The sequence below is a fragment of the Esox lucius genome, chromosome 14 (genome assembly GCF_011004845.1).
Source record: "Esox lucius isolate fEsoLuc1 chromosome 14, fEsoLuc1.pri, whole genome shotgun sequence".
In the NCBI taxonomy this organism is placed as follows: domain Eukaryota; kingdom Metazoa; phylum Chordata; class Actinopteri; order Esociformes; family Esocidae; genus Esox; species Esox lucius.
Genome location: NC_047582.1, coordinates 9,710,985 through 9,734,272, shown reverse-complemented (window position 1 = coordinate 9,734,272; position 23,288 = coordinate 9,710,985). Strand labels below are relative to the sequence as shown.

Below are 23,288 nucleotides of genomic sequence, written 5' to 3'. Positions count from 1 at the left end.
GCAGTATAGTCTTCTTTCTAGCAACTCGACCATGCAGTTCATTTTGGTTCAAGTATCGTCGTATTGTGCTCCTTGAAACAACCACACTGTCTTTTTCCAGAGCAGCCTATATTTCTGCTGAGGTTACTTGTAGGTTTTTCTTGGTATCCCGATTAATTCTTCTGCCAGTTTTGGCTGAAATTCACCTTTAATTGCCATTTTCACCTGTGTTTGTCTGTAATAAGGCCCAACATTCAAGGGTATTTACATTTTTGATCAGGGCCATTTGGGTGATTTCTGTTATCATTATGATTTAAAAAGGAGCCAAACAACTATGTGATAATAAATGGCTTCATATGATCACTATCCTTAAATATATATATTTTTTTTTTGCATGATCAGTCATATTTTCTAAATAAATGTCAAATATTCACTACAAACTCAGAATTGTATTTGGTATAATGGTGCTGCTGGTGGTATACAACATATAGGAGCAGAATACACTAAACCAATGTCAATAAACTAAACCTATGTAAATAAAGTTGACATACAATATACAATAGGTGGTACGCATAAAAGATCATAACTTAAATTTTTTTAAATAAAGCAGGTGCAGATATACTTTACAAATGATGCATAAATCCACACCAGAATAGACAAATGGAATCATTTTTTGTGGAAAATCTCCCAGTGTCATCTTGGTGATCACTGTGATGTTCTCATCTGAGATTGTGGGATGATGGCGCTTGGAATTGGGATGATTCAATTGAACTAAGAGCTGAGCTCTCAATCTCAAAGGGGACAGGTGTGGGGGTTCCTAAATTAATTTTTTTTGTCTGTTAAGTTCTTGGTTAATTTGACTGAACATGGCCACCAGCTAGTCAACTTCATGGACTTACTGCCATCAGTAATGAGGTCAACCAGTGGTTTCATCTCTACAAACGTGACTTATATCATATTTTTTAAATGAACTGGGTGTGTTTTTCTAAATTAAATAAAATTGCTCTCCCCAAAAATTGCTCTCCTCAAAAAAAAAACCCAGCCCTGAATCTCCTGAACAAAGTGCAGGAAGTAAATTACTCAAAACCTACTGACATTGAAAAAAGTGTCATTGCATGGACAATTCATTAGGGTCCTAAATACTGAAATTGTCCTAACATATACCAGTGATGGCAAGAGGAAAGTGTTGAGAGAAAAAATGGCATACCACCATTTGGTAGCATCTGAACGGACAAGATGTTTCTGTACACAGCAGTGACGTAATCAACAAAGACAAGTGGGACAGTTCCAAAATGTAACAGCATCCTGTGATATAAAAAGGGCTTTATAAATACATTTGATTGATTGATTACGTCACTGCTGTGTACAGAAACATCTTGTCCATTCAGATGCCACCAAATGCTTGTCAACTCATTTGAGGGCACTTCATAAATCAGGAAAATGAACCTTTACACACTGATATAGGTACTAAGCAGTTCCAAAATGTAGAAACATCTTGACTGGCAATTCAATTGCCCTGAGGAAGACTGAAAGGAAAAAGACAAACAGACACTTAAAATTAAAACTATGCAGTTACACAAAACAATTTGTTTAGTGGCATATTTTTTTTGGTACTATATATGTAGTAAAAGGACTGTCATATGAGGCAACACACACAATGTACATACTTGTGTATACTCTTTAATGCACACATGGCATATTTAAAATTCCAAGGGCAAATTTTACAAATGTGTCTCTTCAGCAGTACAACCTGCAATGGATGTACTGTGTGCATGTTTCTATAAAACATGTTTACATAAGATATTGTCTAATGGCCAGGCCAAAACAGTGCAAAACATCCATAAGGCTTTGCAAAACAGAAATGTACAAAGTAGAAATCATCCCCACAACTACCAAGAAAATATGTACTCATAAATTGTACATCAATGGCATGTATAGATATTCTATAGCAACCATGGAACCTTACCAGGCAACACCTCATCACATTAAATTAAATAAGGCTGCATTAGAATAGTATTTGGTAAGCTATACTGCCAACAAGTAAGATTAGGTCCCTCTTATATTGGCCAATAAAAACATCTCGGCAAGGCCTCAATGCTCTGTTACATTCTATATATAAAATGCTCCCCTTAAAACCAGTGATTAAGTATCATTGTATGGTACTGTATGTCATCAAGGAATAATTAACCCAGCATGATATACAACATTAAACATTGTTGTTTCATACCATATTTCTAAAACAATCATAAAATAAATGTGCAGTCACTTTGAAACATTCAAAGTACATAATCGTTATGTAAATAGATTGATGGACGTATACAGAAATCTATCTTAATCTCAATCTTGGTCAATGTTTTCTTGGAATCAACTTAAAGATAGTTGGTGCATTCTGCAGAAGATTTTAGTATATTGTCTCTGAACGACACCAACACTAGGGTCAGCACCAAACAATTAAAATCACAAGTAATTACTGACTGAATTGTAATTCTATGGTCACAAAAATCATAATTAGATTTGTACATTTTAGCCATTTAGCACACAATCTTAAAACTCTTGCAGATGCGACATGAGTAATTAGGGTTTAGATCACAGATTGACAGATTTTCCTCTTAACTGCATAAGGATTTGACACAGAAGCCTCTGCTTACTACATATTATACTGTAGTTCTCTACCATAAAGATAGCATGGAATATAATTATTTATAAGGCATTGTGTTATAATTGCACTCAGGTTTGTAAAACAGCGAGAACATTTCAGAACTACATTAAACCTTGAAAATAACACCCATATGACAAATGAATGAGCAAATATGTCTGTTGTACTGCTATCAAGGGTAAAACCAATGGGCAGAATGACTTCACCAGACCCATTTTACTTGTTCACCTGTTATATATAGAATCAGGCGTTCAAAGCCCCTGTCATCCTCTCATTTCAAGTATTTCCTGATGATCTACATCACATTATATTGGGTTTCAGAATATTATTTTTTTCATCTTGGATTATGTCAAGTAAGTTAACACAGAAAATAACATGTTAATAATAGCCATTAGTGAACTGAAGCACCGTTGGTCTAAGACACTTCTCTGGAATGACACAGTGTTCCCTTAGTTCCCTCCCCCCACCCCGTTCCACCACTAGAACCCCTGTGTGGATGTGAAGAACACAGTAAGTATACACAATACGTCCACAACCGGACCCCATTGAATCCTGGGCCAAGTGCACTGAACACCCCATATCATTTACATTTATCATGGCTGAATTTCATTCCAACTACCAAAGTAAACTAAGACAGGGGACAGAACAACTGTGTGGAATGAAATGCACCCAGTCATGCAGGAGGTAGCTGGTCATGGAGAACCTACAGATTGGGCAGAAGTCTCCGTGCCTTGGTTGTGAATCCAGAGAGCCAGCCCTACCATCCTGACTGCCCTCTGTTCCCCACCGGTCGTCAAGCAACCTCTGTCTCAGTCCGTCTTCCAGAATTTGTTGAGGACCTTCACCACCTCCTCATAGATGATGAAGACGATGGCTACGTCCATACACACCCTGCCCAGCCGGGGGACTGTACCCTTATAAAACCTGGGGGTCGAAAGGCAAGCACAGGGTCAATGCTACGATCTGCCTATTAAAAACAGAGGCAAATGAGATGTGGGGGACAGAAACACTTACGCTTTAGGTCCCTCATACTTCATGATCTTCACAGCACAGTCCAGAGTACTTTTATACTTCTGAGCTTCCAGACCCTGACAGTGAATACGGACACGGTAATTAAAAATACGATACAATGCACACACACATACACACACACATATACATACATACACACACACACACACACAATGCACACACACACACTCACACACACACACACACACACACACATACATACATACACACACACACACACACACACACACACACGTGTACATACACACCATACACGTCAAACAGACACTCAGTGAATGCCACCAGGTCATTAATCACAGCGGTGTGTACCTGCATCCTGGTTTTGATGACATCGAGAGGAGTGTTACCAAACACACTGACAGCTCCAGCAATAGCTCCGAATGCACCAGTGACCAAAGGGTTGATAGACTTGTTTGGGTTATCACCTAAAGAGCGGACAGAGTCAGACTCCATCTACACACACACACAGGCGAACAACACAGATACAGTATGTCAGGTGCCCAGACACACACACACATAGACGAACAACACAGATACAGTATGTCAGGTGCCCACACACACACACACAGGCAAACAACACATACACAGTATGTCAGGTGCCCACACACACACACACAGGCAAACAACACATACACAGTATGTCAGGTGCCCACACACACACACACAGGCAAACAACACATACACAGTAAGTCAGGTGCCCAGACACACAGACCGGTCAGATGGTCACACAAACCTTTATACCAGTTCCGGAGGGAGGTCATGACGTAAAAGCGGATGGCCTGGTTGGATCCCTGTTTCAGTACCGTGGCTGTCAGACCTTGGTAAGTCCCCCTCAGGCCTGCAGGAGACAATGCCATAACACACTGACACACAGCCAATAACAACCGCAAAAAATCCTCTATCGTACCCTCCAATTACCAGAATATAACTGATTCAACAGTTACAGAGACCATGACTGTCCAGCAGATGGCAGTAACTACACTCTGTAGACTTCCTCTGCTCTTCTCTTCCTGTGTCTCTACAACACTCCCCTCTTCCTGTCTCTACAACGCTCTCCTCTTCCTGTGTCTCTACAACACTCTCCTCTTCCTGTGTCTCTACAACACTCTCCTCTTCCTGTGTCTCTACAACGCTCTTCTCTTCCTGAGTCTCTAAACAAGTCTCCTTTTTCTGAGTCTCTAAATAAATCTCCTCTTCCTGAGTCTCTAAATAAATTTCCTCTTCCTGAGTCTCTAAATAAATCTCCTCTTCCTGAGTCTCTAAACAAATCTCCTCTTCCTGAGTCTCTAAACCCTTTCCTCTTCCTGCAGTTGAAGTGTGGAAAACACACAGTGTCAATCAGTCCCCTTCTTACCTTCGGTTCTAACAATCTCCCTAACCCCGTGAAAGAATCCCCGATACTTCGGCTTTGCCGACGACTGGTCGTGGATGAACTTCACCTGAAATGACACGGATTCAAATGAAGTCATGGTGCCGATGGAAACGGCTTGAGGACCAACGACACCAACACATTAAATGGCTTAAGATCTGCTAACGCATTTTAAGAGAAAGCTACCTTGACCGTCTCCATTGGGCAGACCACCACCACAGCCTCAGCCACCCCGGCCCCGAGGCCACAGAGCAGGCCTCGCGTACCGTCCAGCCTCCCACTCTCATCGCGCATCTTATTACTCAGGAACTCAAACACACCAAACCTGATGGAGGGAAAGAGAGAGGTCATCAGGAACGCTCTAAAAACGGACAGAGACCAATAGACGGCGTGGTGCGTGCGTACCTGACCGCTGCTTTGGGTATGGAGCCGTACAGCAGCGAGCTGAGTCCTCTGTAAAGGCCCCTGACCCCATGACCGTCCACGGTCTGCTTCACACAGTCCACTACAGGGACGAGAGACAATCAGGTGGACAGGCGACACCAACGTCACAGTCAAGGGCAGATATTTCAAGCCACTTCAGGGTGTTTTCTAAAAACATATTTTCTGGTGTTTTCACTTTTAGTCAGACAATGAAAAACAAAGGGGGAGACAGCCATGGGGAGGAGCAGTAAGAAGGGGACTGAATCCCAGTTCAATCCTGGGGGAGGTGGTGGCGACACATGGGAATGTTGGCATTGCACTGGTGGTATTTTAACCAAAAAAGCTGTGCATTTCTCACAATCTGCTACAGATAAATGGGATCTATCGAAAATGTATAGCAAACACAAACAGAGTCACATGAGGTTAGATGACTGGATGTAATTCTGGTACAATGACTTGAGTGGGATGGATTCAACAAATGCCAAAAAATCATGGTACTGACATTATCTAAGCCATATTCCAATTGTCTATAAGTGGCTTTGTTGAGTTTCACAATGAGTCCTAGATACTTTTGGATGATTTGGACATGATACAGGAGAAGTGCACGTACTAGGAAAAAGATGTGATCGGTGCCTCAAATGGACATCATTCAGAAATGGTGCCAGGGAAATAAAATCAAAGAATGGACTGCTGTCATGCATACTTACAGAATAAAGACACCAATGTGTTATTTCATAATGTTGTTTGAACTATCCCTTTAACAGTCCATGAGCGTGAAATACGGCCTGACAAACATGTTGTTTCAGAGAGACTCCAGGCCAAAGTCTACAGACTCTGACAGCAGATAACAATGCTAGGCTGAACACACACACACACAGGAAGGTCTGTAATTCTCCATTAATCAGCCACAGGCCATCTTGGTTGCAATGAATGGGCTGTTACAGATATGACTGGTAACAATGCAGCAATTAATGTCAAGTAAATCCCCCATGTTTTGGAGCCACTGCTGAAACAATTACCCACCAATGCCTTTATATCTGGGAGGGTTGGCCTTCTCATCCAGTTGTAGCTGAGTCTTCACATACTCTGTAGGAAATGTAATACAGATCTCTATTCCTCCAGCAATACCACCTAGAGACAGACAGAGAGAGAGAGAGAGAGAGAGTTCTGGTTAGACTGATCTCTATAGGCTAGGCTGTCTGACTCTCGATTTGGTAGTTTTCAGTACATGGGTCTTTTCTGCTGGTCGAATGGATGTCATAATTTTATGTTTATTAATTCCACAGATAAATACGGTGACAAAAAATAATTTGAAAAAAGCTAAAAGGTATCATTGAGGTGTCAATTACTGAAAAACTTTGAAATATCAACATGTAAGAGGGTCTGTAGTAACCTCCTGGTTCCACCTTAACAAGGCCAAGCTACACATCTGCAGTTGAACAGCAAACAGAAAGAATGGATCTGATTGGCTGAGCAGAATCCGATTCTGCCCATAGAATACTCCCCTGGGTGGGACTCCACTAACACAGAAAAAAAGAGGTACAAGCTTGCACACACGCACACACACACCCACACACACACACACACACACAGAGCTATAGCTAAACAAATTTACACACACTCATTGACTGACTTACTGACATCATTAAAAACATACAGATTATTCCAAGTAACAAACAAGAACTTAGAATCAAGGGGCAACTGCATAAAACATTCTCCCAAATTCACACAAAATCACAGATCTAAACTAGTTCTAAATGACCACTCTCCATGGATAAAACTGTTAGAATTGGAAAAACTGACCCTAAACCTTTGTGGGGAACGTCCTTTTTGAACTATGCTGTTCTGAAAGAGACATTTGTTGAGTCTGGACTCCAGCATGCCTTTCACCTCAACCCACAGTCCAGACAGGAATGGACATGGAATGCAACACTTTCATTGAGTTTTGGATTTGACATTTATACTGTTTGCAATCTTTTACAAAAAAAGGATTAAACATTAATGAATATTATGGTATGATCATTAGAAATAATGAATTAAACTTTTTTGGTCTCATCACAAATCAACAAATCCAGACAGCCTGTTTTTCAGAAATAATAAGCCACATCAATATAAATATTTTTCATCACAAATCAGCAAATCACCAAAATACATACAGTCTGTTAACATCCATATACATTAGTATTTTTTGGAGATGAAGTGAAGCATATTTTTATCAAGTAACAAGTGACGGTTAGGATGAGGGATAATATGCACCTCTAAGGTACAAAACATTTTGTGGCCCCTGGAAAATTGTGTGGAGTGTCTAGAGACAAGCCCACCAGGCCATGTCTGAATCCCTGACCATCCTGTAATATGACACCCTCATGACAGAGCTGAACCTAAAACAGTGGCTGACCAATCTGATGGTATTCAGAAACTGCATGTTGCACTCATGTAGGAATTCAAGATGGCTATTGCTGGACCAAATGCTAAAATATAAACCGTCACCACTATGTCTACCTAGCATTGCCAGCAAATCACAGACTTCAAAGTGATGTAGTAATCTCCAGTGAATCCCAGTCTTGTATCCCAATTATACTCTAATTGGTCATTTGGTTAAGTATCTTCTCAGGGTGTAGAATACATTTGAATCGGACAATTTTAATAATCCCATAAAAATAAACAAATGAAGGGTCATTTGGACCCTAAGCCAATGTAATTCCTGCTCTAACTAGCGAGTAACCCCTCCTCCATCCCCTCTAACCATGATAACTTTGACTGCAGGGCCTGGGGATGTACAAACACTACACCTATGTTTGACGGGTGCCTCAAAGTGCCCCACCAAAAGCCAATGTATATTTTATCTGTATCCACAACAGAACCCATCAATGGAAAATGTGAGGCAGAACTAAGCAGTGAAATGTCCATAGCAGATTGGGGGGATAGTTTGGAGGAAATTCATACCAGTTTAATCAACTGATATAGTTTATTCAAGCCCATCTAATCTAAAAAGGGTAAAGATCAAGAAAAAGGAAGGCAGTTATTTTATAATCACATATTTCCTGTAGTACGGTTCTTCTTATCAAAGATCAAAATAATTTGGTCAATATTCTTCATGATCTTACAGTCAAGGTAAAGAGATAAAACAGCATATCCTCTGCTTTTGCAAGTATTATTCTCCCTTTTACAGAGAAATCTCTTTTTAGCAGCTGATTAAGTTGTCTTTGTCTTTTCAATGATAGGGTTAAAGTTCACAAAACATCTACAGTACATTGTGGGTCTTTTGCAATATCAACCCCTAGATTAGTCACTTGCTCTTTATCAGGAATACCACAAATGAAAGGCATCCAAAAGTATCAGAGTCTGTCACTGTAACCAGAACCTAGTCACTGCTACCAAGGCTCAAGTTTTCAACATTACCACACAACGGTAGTCTCTATAGTTCACTATCTTGTAATTACATGGTGCCTGGTTCCTGTCATTCAGCAAGATGTATAATGATGACTGGCCAGTTAGGAGGAAATAATTAGACACCTAGTGTCACAAGCCAGTCATTCTTTCTTTAATTTACTATCCTAACCAGGAATCAGTGAAAGATGAAGATGTTAGCAGAACTATAAAAGTAATGTCATGTGAACACTGAATGGAAAAAAATATAGTCACTTCTGTTTCCTCACACACACCAACAACAGATCTGTTTGTTAAGGCCTCACAAAAAACGGTCTTAAGGGAAACAATTCAGTTTTACTGCATTTAACATAAAATATACAACAAAAAAACAGGTCACTTAGGAATGCTCCATTAAATTTGATCAGATAAGTATGTTAAGAACCAATTACAGCAACAACCTGGGAGCCGTTAACGTCAACTGTCCTGCTCAGCAAGAGAACTACAAGGTTTTTCACCTTCTCGGCTCTGGGATTAGTACTAGTGACTTGACCACTAGGTTACATTACCACCACAGGTCCTATTCTTTGGTCTGTGGTCAACGTCTCAAACAGATGATATGAGAAAGGCTAACCTCTGCGAAAAGAGACTTATGGGTGAAAAAGACAAGCAGTTGGTCTAGTCTGACTACAGACACGTTAATCTTCTTTGGGCTGCCTGCTTTGCTGACCTGTCACCGATAAGCCATCTTGAATATGAGTTGACTTCTGAAATGACCTATAACTCTTGTATGTTGATAAAGAAGGGCCTGCAGATACAGATAAGGAAGAAGCCTTTAAGTACAATTTGATCTGGGTAGATGAGGGCGTGCCATAATAATGCTCTAACGAGATATTGCCAGGTTCACTGGGTCTAAGAGTGCTTTGCGTTCTATAGAGCAATCAGGGGAAAAGGTGCCATGAAAAGTGAACATTTAAGAAAGCTGCCTTCTGAATGTGTCCCTGGTCTGGTCTGGTCTAAACTGGTCTGGTGAAAAGGCATGGTAGTCCTGCTGCACACGTGCTGTGTGTGAAACTGTGCAGGAGGGCAAGCGTACAGCGTGTGCAGAGTGTTTGAGCAGAGGGAGTGTGCTCTCTGAACTGCAGAAGTGTGTGGACTTTCTGCCGTGTCATCATGGCTCATGGATTCAGACACGCGGCACTCTGCTTTGCCGCATTCACTGCAGGCTCCAGCCCCAAGTCAAGCCTTCTCACTGTTGAGAAAATCTTGCTGGTTTTGTAGAGACTTCTCCCTATCATCTCCTTTCCTTTGTCTGGTTTGATTGCAAAAGCACTTCCTGGTAGTTAGTCATATTCCTCTCATCTGTGGTGTGACTTAAAAAGAGTGGGCTCCAACAATTCACTGTTTACTGTCGTTGAATTGCAATGATGGACCGATAAACCTGAAAAACAGGCTTGAAAATGCACCAGAGACCTGAGAGACAGACCGTTTTTTATTATTTTTATCACCTGAAGATAGTGCTGGTGATTTTTTGTGATAAACATCAGTGTTCCCTAGGTACTCCGGCAAGAAACCACTAACAGAAGCACTTTAAGCACACACACAAATATGCTGATTGATGAAGTAGCATATTGTCCTAAACAGCCAAACTAGTGGTACAACTGCATTCAGGGGTTCCTTTCTTTAGGCAGAGGCACGTCTACAGCAATGTTTTCATCCAATTATCTTCCTCATCAAGTGGCATGCGACACTGACGGGCTTACTATGACTACAAACGAATAAACATAGGCCACAGCCAGGGTTATCCTGAGATAGAGATGGATCAGCCAGCCATGTTTTTACAAAATGTTCCATAACATACCCATTATTACTGATTCTGTAGCTCTAACCCAACTTACGCTGTGCCCCACTTAGCCCCTGTCCTGTGGGAAGAGTCAGCCAAACTCCCTGAAACCCTGCATGTGTAACACCCATTCATAAGCCATGTTAACCCCGCTCTGCTGGTTAACATGGGGTCAGTGGTTATCACTGAAAAGGACCATGACACATATTTCATTTAACTCCATACACCCTGGAACCGATGACCAGAGCAGAGAATGTTTCCTTCATTAAAACAGACTGTTGCTTAGTCCTACTCACACACACAAAAAGACATGAGCGTGAATGCACATACACACACAGACAGTCTTTGAAGCCAAGGCTTGAAGAGCAAATTGCCAGTAGTTCATGGTGAAAAGTGCACTTCAAATGTTATTAGGTACAGTTGGAATACAGTAGCTTTAGCGATGCCACTAAAGCTATTTGTTTCCCAAACTTTTTTAATATGGTCTTGTATTCTTAAAGTCGACTACAATAATAATTTTGCCACTCACACACCAGGCAGGAAGGAAAGTGATGCCAAACATCAAGTTCCACAGTGCATTAATACAGGACATTGCCCTTGAGCTCGGTGTGACTAGTTACTTATTTGTGACCACATTCCCCACCCCACCCCCATCCTCCCTCACATGTCAGTCACAAAAACAAAGTGGTAGGATGATATACAACATTTTATTTCAAACCGTTTTAGAGGCAGATTTAACACCCTGTCAAAAACAGAGATGGGCAATATTTATGTTAAATGTATTTGAAATATGTATTAAATACTTTTTGGAATATTTTGTAATTTGTATAACTCCAACCGGAAATGTAATCCAATGCATTTTGCATTAATATATTTTAGAGGGATTTATCATGTATTTAAACAAGAAACCAGGCAAGCCTAGTTCAGCTGGCCCGCAATGGAAATGTTTGCTACCTCACGATTCGAACCCGGGTCGCCCACGTGAATGTCGTTAAACCACTAAAACATGGCAGAAATGGTCTCAGCAGTGGTCTAAATCAAGGCCTCACAGTACAGCTGCACCCATGAGTTTAATTCTTTGTTGCGGCAAACCGACAGCGCCCACTCTTTGTGATGTTAGTCGCCTGCAAGCTCAATTGAAGAGAATGCGTCTCTCCTCCATGCGTGTATGTACTGGCGGAAACTTCCCGGCAATGGGATTAGAATTTAAAAAGCTTTGTGAGATGTAGCCTATAGGACATGAGGAAACTACCAAAATCATTCAGAGAGTTGAATTAAGCAAGGCCAAAATCGCAAAATAAACATCATAAAATTGGCAAATGGAAAAAATATATGACCTAATTTGAGGAGTGAGCTCAGTAAAATAATGATACCCAGAATTAATTAGTCATAATGTTTTAAACATAGAACAGTAGCTTTTTGGTCATTCGCTGTCCAGTGACTTTGTCATTCGCTGTCCAGTGACTAAATCAATGCCTGATTTAGTCAGATTTAGGCTGACTAAATCAGCCTATATCTGAATGAATCAATGAACTCTCAACTCACTACATTAGAAAGCTTACGTTATCCCACCAATTGCAAGCACAGGTGTGCTAAAATATTTTGATCCCAATATAACAGACTGACAATACAAAAGTAACATGTATTCTTCATTGTTAATGACAATAATGAAAAGTTTTACAAATTAACAAGGCCCTAGAATGAACACGATCTGAATTGTGACACAATGCATCAGCAGCCTCCTTAACGAAAGATGACTTGAATGTATGCTTACCTGCCAGAATAGCCTTGCCAGGGTGGGTTAGTTTAGCTTTTCCTGCTGGTGCAGCGGCTGCCAGGCAGTGGGGTCTGTGGAATGGACTTACAAATGTGGGATTCCCGGACATTTTGGCAATAATTATACGAACCAAAACAATGTAAAACTTGTTCAGTTCTACGAACGCAGGTTATCACTCCGGATCGTCAACCTCCTTACACCCCAGCGCTTTGTGCACGAACAGATGTGCGAACACGTTCAAGCGCGGTGTTGATCATTGGACTCAGTTCAGCTTATGTTGCATCTGTACTTTTGACAGGCGAAGTTTCCTCACTCAACCGTCCATAGTGTATCGGCCCATAGTGGGCCGTGTTTTCCGGGCGGGGCGCGGGGTTTTCATTCTTCCACGTAAAAGCGCCATATTTTTTTTACAAACTAAGTACTTTTAAGGTGGAACGGGAAATCAAATCACCAAATTCACACTTGAATGACTAATTCATATCAATCAGCCAGACAGAATAAAATACTCCGAGAAAGAACTGTAGTGTCTTAAACTTAAACTGCAGTACTGTACTCAGCTGTTAAACGGTGCAATATACCTGCAGTATTAAATATCGATTTTCTTTTTCAACAGCACAGGAACAAAAAAGGAATAGTCAAATACAAGAAACCATACGAACATTTTACAAAGCCAGATGTCTTATACAAACATCATATTGATTAATATTAATACTACAAGCTTGTATTGCATTTTGTTTATCATTTCAGTCAACGTAATGCCGTATTATTATAGTCATTCATTAAATTGAGAACATTTGGTTTTGAATCAGACTATTTACATTTATGAATATGGCATTTACCTAAAAGTATTAAAAATGTAATTATGTATATTACATCTTTGTCCATATAATAATTTGTAAAATAAATCATTACATCAAACCCAATCAGGTGCACCAGATATCCTGTTTTCTTTGTGGGAAAGTTCCATAGAATTCTACTCCAAATGCAGGAAAATTAGTCAAATATAGCTTCCTTCTCCATTCCACAGAAATCACACATGTAGTCAAAATGTAGCTTGAATCTTTCAAAAACTTTTTTGATTGTCATGTAAATATACACTACCATTTAAATGTTTGGGGTCACTTAGAAGTGTCCCTGTTCTTGAAAGAAAAGCAAATCTTTTGTCTATTAAAATAACATCAAATTGATCAGAAGTACTGTGTAGACACTGTTAATCTTGTAAATGACTATTGTACCTGGAAATGGCTGATCTACGTGTGTACAAAGGCCCATTATCAACAACCATCAGTATTGTGTTCCAATGGCACATTGTGTTTGCTAATCCAAGTTTAATATTTTAAACTGGTTAAATTATCATTAGAAAACCCTTTTGCAATTACGTTAGTACAGCTGAAAAGTAAAGAAGCAATAAAACTTGCCTTTAGACTAGTTCTGTATCCGGTTTTGATTACAGGCTCAAAATGGTGAGAAACAAAGAACTAATCCGTTAATCTTATGAGAAATAAAAGCTATCCCATTCAAGAAATTGCCAAGCGACTGAAGATCTCGTACAATGCTGTGTACTACTCCCTTCACAGAACATCGCAAACCAGAATAGAAAGAGGAGTGGGAGGCCCTGGTGCACAACTGAGCAAGAGGACAAATATATTAGTGTCTAGTTTGAGAAATAGACAGGTCCTCAACTGGCAACTTCATTAAATAGTTCCCACAAAACACCAGTATCAACAGTGAAGAGGCAACTCCTGGATGCTGGCTTTCTGGGTTGAAAGAAAGAGAAAAGGAAAAGCCATATTTCAGATTGGCCACTAAAAAGAAAAGATTAAGATGGGCAAAAGAACATAGACACTAGACAGAGAAAGATTGGGAAAAATGTGTTATGGACAGAAAGTTTGGATTGCAAAGAAGAACATTTGTCAGATGCAGACCAAATGAAAAGATGCTGTTGGAGTGCTTGATGCTATCTGTCCAGCATGGTGGAGGCAATGTGATGGTTGGGGGTGATTTGGTCGTGGTAAAGTGGAGAATTGTGGGTAAAATATCTTGGAGAAGGAAGTCTATCATTCCATATTGCAACACCATGCCATACCCTGTGGATGGTTCTTGATTGGAGCTAATTTCCTCCCACAACAGGACAATATCCTAAAGCACAGCTCCAAACAATGAAAGAACTACACTGCTCAAAGACTATAACAAAGTACAACACCAAGTCAATTAGGGATTATCAATCTGTCCGGATAAAAAGCATAAGCGATTGTTAATCAATGTCACCTGTTTTGGTGCAAATGAAAGTGAAAAAAGGTGCACTGGAGAGGCAACAGCAAGACAACCCCAAAAAAGGGAATGATTTTGCAGGTGGTGGCCACAGACAATTGCTCTCTCCTTATCCTTTCTGACTGATTCTTCTCTAGTTTTGTGTTTTTCCCTTGTCATTACTGATAGCATGAGGCGGTACCTGCAGCCAATTCAGGTTGCACAGGCAGTCCTGCTCCTCCAGGATGGCACATCCATATGTGCCGTCGCATGGAGGTTTGTTGTGTCTCCTAGTACAGTCTCAAGAGCATGGAGGAGATTACCAGGAGACGGGCCGTTACACGAGGAGAGCTGGACAGGGCCATAAAAGGGCATCAACCCAGCAGCAGGACCAGTATTCTTTATGCGAGGAGGAGCACTGCCAGAGCCTGTTTCTGACCAAACTGTCAGAAACAGATTTCATGAGGATGGCCCGACGTCCTCTAGTGGGACCTGTGCACACAGCCCAGCACTGTGCAGCTTGACCCACCACCAAACCTGTCATGGTGGATGATGTTGCAGGCAGCATAACATTCACCACAGTGTCTCCAGACTCTTTCACGTCTATCACGTGCTCAGTGTGAACCTGCTCTCATCTGTGAAGAGAACCTGGGCACCAATGGTGGACCTGCCAATTCTAGTGTTCTCCAATATATCACATATTGACTGCGGTTAATGCTCTTTTACTCCAGTGTAAAACTGTCCTTTTTGTAAAGGCTTTGGTCAGTTGCCCTATTCTTAACCCCAACCACCAAACACTTTGTACTTTGCACAAACTGGCAGCATTGTTGGACTTGGCAGAAAGCTTGAGGTACTTCGACAGACATGTCCTGGAAAAGCATGCATCATTTTCTTACTTTCTTATCCTGTAATTTGTGAATTGAAATTCATTTTTATTCGAACTACTGAAACTCACTATCACACTCTGACCCATATTAATGCGCACATTTAAATCACGATGCACTGCGAACAATGTGATCTCTGGTCACTTCTTTTCATCATTAATTACTTAGTATTTTGAACAGTGCTTGTCTGATACGCGAAGAATACAATTTGGATAATCGATTATACAGTTGTTATCAACTCTTTATGTTGTTAGAACTGAGGCCTTCTGTATTTAGAAGATTGCTTAGGAGCGTTACACAAGCATTGCTTCACCCTTATCTGAACTGAAGCCATTCAACAATTGCGGAATAGTCGTCTGGCTCTAGAGAGACTAATAGCTACGATTGATACTAAGCTGTATGAATACAACAGTTAAACTAAAATTGCATTTCTGCTTTACATTATATTAAAACCAAAGAGCCAACCCAAGCCTGCTGCATTTAAAGATTCAGTTGGACTTAAAAATTGAACTGGATCACAATGATTTATAGAAAAACACGTTCATCTGCATTCCATTCATGGCCTCGCCCTATTCAATTGCGCATGCTCCTTGCGTATCCTTCAATGTGCCCTATCTTGACAGCAGACGTTAGCTTGTGGTTTGAGAGCGCTAACCCATGATAGCTTTGACGGGGTGAAGAAACTAGAACAGTGCCCAGATCGTATACACCGCTTTCCTCGCTTCACGGCATAAAATTGGTATGAACAATCTCCTGCTGATGTAGTTAGTATAAATCGTGCATGTTTATTTCATATAATTCTGTTACTTCATTGATAAATCGTACAATTGTCATTTCATTAACAAGCGCGTTTGGCCAAGGTTAGTTACTACACCAGATGGGCAGTTAGCTTATGCTCGCTAACCCGCTACATGGGCCTATTACACTCCATCTCCGTTGAAGCCAACAATACAATAGCTAGCAAGCTAACGAACGTTAGTTATCTGGCAGTTCTGCCTGGCTGGATGTCACTGGCTATCAGTTATGTAGTATCCGTGGTTGTCAAACGTCTCATTGCTGACCCTGAGCGTCTCGCAGTTTTGTTGTAGTCCTGAACTAGTTCACCTAAATCGACCAGTCAAGGCAAGGGTTTAATAATTAGTAGATAATTTGATTAAGATGTGCTACTACTAGCTTAGTTTAGGATACATGGGACTCGGCTGGGGGGGTGGGGTCCCCTGCTCAGGAGAGGATTGAAACTCCCCACAAATGTTACATAATGTAGTCGTACTGTCTAATCCCAAGTATATGTTTGATTGCAACTCACAAAATAAACAATTTTACATTATAATGGTTTAATTTAATAATTTAAAAAACATTACAGCACTGAGACACTCCAGTAATAGGGTTGTGTGTGCGTGTAAATTTTTCTTGACAACTAACGTTAGCCACGGCTAGTTTACTTAGCCGGCAAGTATATTGGGTGAAGCTAACTAACTAGTCAATTTACTGCTTAATGTATGCGATGTCGTGGGATTACGAATATTTGCTGTCTCCTGTTAGAAATATTTTCACTTACGTTTTAGCAAGTTAGTTAACTTAACCGTACTGATATCAACCCACCCAACGCATCCTATAGTTGTAACGACGTCGTTAGCTATATCAGCTATTAACGCTAGCTAGCTAACTAGTCAACTGTCCTAGCTAGTAACGTCCATAAAATAATCAGGGGGCTAATCCCTCTTCCAGAATGAAAAGTAACAATGTACCCGGTCTTTCAAGCTGTGCACAAAAGTGCAAGACTATAAAGATATTACTTTGTGTCCTATGTCGCTTTCAACTTCAATATTGAATACAGTACTTTGGGGTTAGATACGTTGGCGAGTTTGCTAGTACAGAGTAATTAACATATATTTTCCGTATTTAATTAAGTTACTAAGGTGGTAAATAAATGTAACAAATGAAAGTGGCAAGGTTGGCTCATAATCTGTTTTGTGATTTCTAAAATACAATGTGTGTTTTACAAGGCCTAGTTTACAAATACTGCATCCAGTTCATGAAGCTGCTGAGCTTGTCCCCAGTCAGGAAAATGCACATCAAATTTGACGTCAGTTTATTAATGAGATGACAGGTGTCTAGAATGGGATGTGAAGCATCCCTATGCTTCTAGGTCAAACAAAGCAAACTAATTCAGAGCTCCAGCTTTGTGTACAAGGAGGTGTCCTGTGGCCTGCTTTGAGTGTGATAGTGTTGTAGGCCCAGTTAGCAGCCCAGCTAGCATCCTGGCCAAGGAGAAACAATCTGTTCTCTAGCTTAGCTCACTCACTGGGATAATAGTCACATGACCTATCTACCTAGCCTACCAGCATGCCGGTTGCCATACATGAAGGTGCATCACTAGGGAAAAAGTGGCTACCTATTGCAGGAAAGACGCTGGCACATCACAGTCATGCCGGAATCCTGTCAGCTGTTTGCAATATTCTGCAAAATCACACTCTTAAAAAGCATCTGATCTTTATTAATTATACAAATCAAGCATTGCAATGGAGAACAGGTCTGCATATGTTTACCGGCTTGTCTTCGCTGATCCTCCAGGTGTGATGTCTGTCCCTCCGTCATACTCAGACCTAGGCAAGGCTGCCAAAGACATCTTCAGCAAGGGTTATGGTAAGTTAATTAACTTTATGGACACCTGAACTGTTATGCTGTGTTGGAGAAGCCAAGGTGTCACTTTACAAACGAGCCAGGGGAGTTTGCTGGAGCAGGAAAGAACAGATCAAGTTATGGTGTGAACACCTGGAGATCTGCCAGTGGGATTTGTTAATTGCACTCATCTGACTGTTATGGGTTGTTAGAGAAAAAAATGTGTACATTAAGGCGTCATAAACCAATTGTCATTCTTTCTAACAAGTCTTAAACTATCACTACCATGTATGTTTTATGCCTGCGAGTCTCCCTCCAGGCTTCGGTGTTGTAAAGCTGGACCTGAAGACCAAGTCCCAGAGTGGAGTGGTGAGTCTGCTTTTTCTGTCCTTTCACCCCTCTATCTCCCTCTCACCTCTGTCCCACTTACTCTGGCTTCGTGGCTCATATTTCTCACGCTCACTCTCTGTCTTCCAGGCTGTGGTTCTGCAATTACTTTTTTGTCTGTAATTCTGAGCTCTTAGTGATCACAGGTTGCTAGGTGATGCCGCTGGCTTTGCTTGGCTCTATGCTTCAGGATAGAGGTGTATGACAGGCCGGTGTGTGTGCCACCACGTGTGTATGACTGCGTGTGGGGGCCTGTCTGTCTCTATCTCCCTGTCCTAACCCCTGATCTGTCCCACTGCCTTCCTGCCGCCTCATGGACTGCTTCCTATGGTAGATGGTAAGACTCTTTATCCCACGATGCACTGGTGTCTGTTTGTGCAGCATGATATGTGATGTGTGCTGGAAGATGAGGAGACCCTGGTGTTTTCCCCACAGTACTGGTGGCCAGTTTGTCTTGTTGCTGCCTAGTGATTATGACTGACTAGATGTCTCTGGACCAACCATTTTCAGTTCATTTCACATCCGTTTCTTTGTCCAACTGGATTCAGCGTTGGGTGTCAGTGATCTACATTTTGTTAGTTTTTCCCTTGTTAAGTGTCTTGAACTAATTTCATTTTGTCCTCCATTTCTTTGTTTGGGACCATACTGCCAGTGTTTCTGTCCACCTGTTTATACATATAATTTCAGTCTCGCTGCCATTAATTCAGTCCTCCTCGCTTTGTTGACCTTTGTGTTCATCCTCTCATTTTCTTTTTTCCACAGTTCCTTCATCATTCATCTACTGCAGTCGCAGCAAAACTGCCTTTTCAATACAAATTGTCTCATCCAGATGTGTATCTCTTTTCCCTTCTCTCACTCCATCCATTCTATGCAAACTCCTTGACCCCCTAACTCTCCCTCTCCCACACCATCATCCCTAGCCTGCCTTTCTCTGAATCTCATTTGTTCCTCTTCCCCCTCAGGAGTTCAACACTTCAGGTTCTAGTAACACTGACACGGGGAAGGCGTCTGGTAACCTGGAGACCAAGTACAAGATGAAGGAGCTGGGCTTGAGCTTCAACCAGAAGTGGAACACCGACAACACCCTGTCTACTGAGGTCACTGTGGAGGACCAGCTGGCTCAGGGCCTGAAAGTTGCTCTGGACACATCCTTCGTACCAAACACAGGGTGAGACGGTCATTACATTTGGTTCATTCATTTATAAGCAGACACTCTTGTTCAGGCTGCTTAAAGTAGTGAATGCATACCGTTTCATCCTTTCATATTTTTTCTTTTCACATTGCTGACTTGATCTGGAAATATTTCTGTTACTACAGATTCTTTAAACACTAGGCTGTATTCTGCCCTAATCTGGTTTCTATCGGTGTAAATAGCCTGCCTCCTCTCAATTTGTTTTTGTCAGCAAGAAGAGTGGCAAGCTGAAGACTGGCTACAAGTGTGATTTCCTCAACGTGGGCTGTGACGTTGATTTTGAGGGACCCATCATCCACGCATCAGCCGTGGTGGGCTATGAGGGTTGGCTGGCCGGGTACCAGATGGCGTTCGATACAGCCAAGTCTAAACTGGCCCAGAATAACTTTGCCCTGGGCTACAAGGCTGGAGACTTCCAGCTCCACACCAATGTGTGAGTATCTCGATACAGTGAGTCATGGCTGGAAAACAATTGACCACTTCCCTATGAACCTCACCTGTGGAATGAACTTGGCATTTTGATCTATCCTAGAGCATAATTTCAGTAATGCATCTGCGTCATTGTTCAAGTCCACTGTGCTCTAACAGTTAGATTTGCATCATGAGAAGGTAATTTGTATAATTTTACTAAAGGCAAATGTATCATTGTACTACACTCTCTGTCGTACAAACAGGGCATGGCTTTATGTTCCATAGGCTTGTCTTCACAATGCAGGAATCCACATCTCAGCACTAAACTGTTGAAAAGTCAAATATATTACTGTAACAACTTAATTTCATTTCTATCTCAGGTTTGCAGGACACTTAGTGATACACACATTAATAATCATTAGGAAGAAAACCAAATGAAATGAACTTCAATTACTCTATAATAAAAGGAAGATTAGTTAAGTCTGCATCAAGTGATGAGTTACAATCTTTAGTAATGGGGGCTAATTTTTTGTGACTCATTTATCATCCTTTCCATCAGTGTGTCGTGGTCAAGAAAAAAAGTTGAGAACGTCAGAAGTAAAGGGTTGATTTGAGCTTGTTTGTCACTGTTGATCTCTCTGCTGTCATAGTAACGATGGGACGGAGTTTGGGGGTTCTATCTACCAGAAGGTGGATGACCAGCTGGAGACGGCGGTCACCCTGGCCTGGACAGCCGGCAGCAACAACACACGTTTCGGAATCGCAGCCAAATACGCTCTAGACAAAGACGCTTCCTTGTCTGTGAGTAACGCACACAAACACGCTGCCCTGGGTCAATACAAGAATTTAGGTTACGGGTTTATTGTCAACACAGCCTCTTCTCATAGATCCTTCTCATAGCCCTCTAAAATGAGTTTAGATAGACGCACCTACACACATTTTGTCTCTCTCTCCCTGCAGGCCAAAGTGAACAACGCCAGCCATGATTGGAGTGGGGTACACCCAGAGCCTCAGACCAGGTGGGAAATGTTTCCATCAGTCATCTAATGATTGATTAGACTTCACCATGTTCTTGGAGGCTGGTTCTCTGAGCACAACCGTTGTTAGGTCCCGCTAGTGTTTTGGTGATGCTCATCTCTTTCTCTCTCTGTAGGTGTGAAGGTGACACTGTCAGCACTGATCGATGGGAAGAACTTCAATACTGGAGGGCATAAAGTGGGGCTGGGCTTTGAACTGGAGGCATAGAGTGGCACTAAGACCCACCAACAAAGAAAACAGCCCAGAGCCCACCAAATGTGTCCTCTTCCCAACCACACACCTCCACACACCCCACCCATAGTCCTTACCTGACAACATAATCATGTCTCCTCTCCTTCACCCCCATCCCCTTACACCAACAGTGTTTTGGCAGTAATAGTCAAATCTGTGGTAGCTGTGTCCATCTTGACTAAAGTGGCTAAATTACCTGAACAAATAAGGGGAGGGAGAGAGAAACGAGAGGGGGCAATCTTTTGTCTTGGCTGGTTAATGCTAGTTCTTCGGTTTAGGTAGATAGCACTTTTTGTCATCTAGTTTTAAAGGCAGCGTTTCAGAGTGGGTATGGTCGGGCACTAAACATACCTCCCTTAAATGACTGTACGGAAACGCTCTGACTAGGTTTTATATTCTGATTACTGAAGCGGCACTATTGGTTTCCCGGCCGGAGGGGTTTGGCTGAGGTAATCAGTAAATGAGTAGCTCATGTATGTTTCCGTATGAGTGTATAGATTCCCGTTGGTCTTTAACTATTAACCATATCTGAATGACTATCTGGTGTAGCGCACAAGTAGGATGGAAGCTAGACATTTTTATACCTAGCATTCTCTTAGTTTAAAAAAACAAGGTAGTCTGTTTGTGTATTGATTTAAGTATGAAATGTTGATCTAGTTTTGCTCTTGCTGTGGTTGGCCACATAAGCGGCAGGTTGGAGAAAGTTAAGCTATACATATTGCCATCCTAGTAAAGCTAATTTAATTTGCAACTGAATTGAGCCCAACCTTCTGAAAGAACCATTTCACCACCTCTATGTCGCTGCTATTGAATAAGAGTCTAAATAATGTCTAATTGACAATGTGGAAGATGCCACATTCTGCTCTAGAACGTGAAGGACCAGAGGGGAGTATTGTTGACTTAATCCAGTTATATATTCTAGGATTTAAAACTCAAATGTCTTCCTCTCTGTCTCATTTTCTCTGTGGCCATTAATTAGGATTGTCGGTAGGTGAAAACAATATGGTGGAATCTTCTGTAGTTTAGCATTGGTGGCATTTCCACAGTATTGTTTTAATCTATCTAGTCTAATTATGATTAGTGATTGCATGATGAATAAGGACATGATGAGGATTTTAAGTGACTATAGAGTTTTAATTTCTGTTTGGGCATCCTGTAAGTCTATTCTACAATATTCTAGATGCTCAAACAGAAATGAAACATTCTAGAATGCTTGTGCTCACCCTGCTTTGGACCCACACCTGTTACAGGTTGTCATTGGTCCAGTCAGGAGCCAATCAACACTCCCAAGTCAGTCCAATCTGTACATAGTATACACATTTATTGTCTTGAGTTTCAAACTTGTATGGTCAGAACACTAAGGGACCACGTCAGAGGCTGTTGTGAAGGCTCTGTCCCTCCTCCTTATCTCAAGTCATTACCAAGCATACATTTTCTTTTTTCATTTGTTGTCATAATTACGTATCTTTGATTTTGTGTGTTCAGACATTGTACCTCTTCTTTTTTCCCCCCCAAACAATTAAATTCTAATAAAGTGAAACCACACTTTATTTTGGTGTTGTGTGTTATTATGGATATCGTCACTGTCAAGATAAATCCGTAATTCTCGTTTATGTCGAGGGCAGTGCCACTGTTTCCCACTATTACTCTACCTGTAACACTGAAGTGAGAATAGTGAAATTCATACCATGGGAAGGATAGTGGGAGAATCTGACAGTGAGCCAAGGTGTGGGCCTAGTCGGAGACATTTCCATATGGATTTTGAATTTCAAATTCCTTCTGAAGAAGTTGGTTCTGTAGCCAGTTGATCTGAAACCCTGGTCCT

General features: G+C 41.2%; 2 protein-coding genes across 2 annotated transcripts; one reads left to right on the top strand and one right to left on the bottom strand.

Annotated features, from left to right (window-relative positions):
- Nucleotides 1–1,639: 1,639 nt before the first annotated feature.
- On the bottom strand, nt 1,640–12,785 carry slc25a1b (slc25a1 solute carrier family 25 member 1b). The gene is made up of 9 exons (XM_010905394.4): nt 12,446–12,785; nt 6,483–6,590; nt 5,442–5,541; nt 5,223–5,361; nt 5,022–5,106; nt 4,401–4,505; nt 3,977–4,092; nt 3,650–3,723; nt 1,640–3,559 (listed from the first exon to the last, which is right to left on the bottom strand). The coding sequence occupies exons 1-9, from the start codon at nt 12,555–12,557 to the stop codon at nt 3,445–3,447; spliced, it is 954 nt and encodes a 317-aa protein (XP_010903696.1). The 5' UTR covers nt 12,558–12,785; the 3' UTR covers nt 1,640–3,444.
- A 3,393-nt stretch (nt 12,786–16,178) lies between these two features.
- Nucleotides 16,179–23,013, top strand: zgc:56235 (porin). Its single transcript, XM_010905390.3, is given in 10 exon segments — nt 16,179–16,321; nt 18,157–18,228; nt 18,524–18,573; nt 18,926–18,928; nt 19,554–19,759; nt 19,995–20,216; nt 20,845–20,995; nt 21,155–21,175; nt 21,177–21,213; nt 21,348–23,013. Coding segments are annotated over 9 exon segments (849 nt in total). The 5' UTR covers nt 16,179–16,321; nt 18,157–18,161; the 3' UTR covers nt 21,440–23,013.
- Nucleotides 23,014–23,288: the final 275 nt, after the last annotated feature.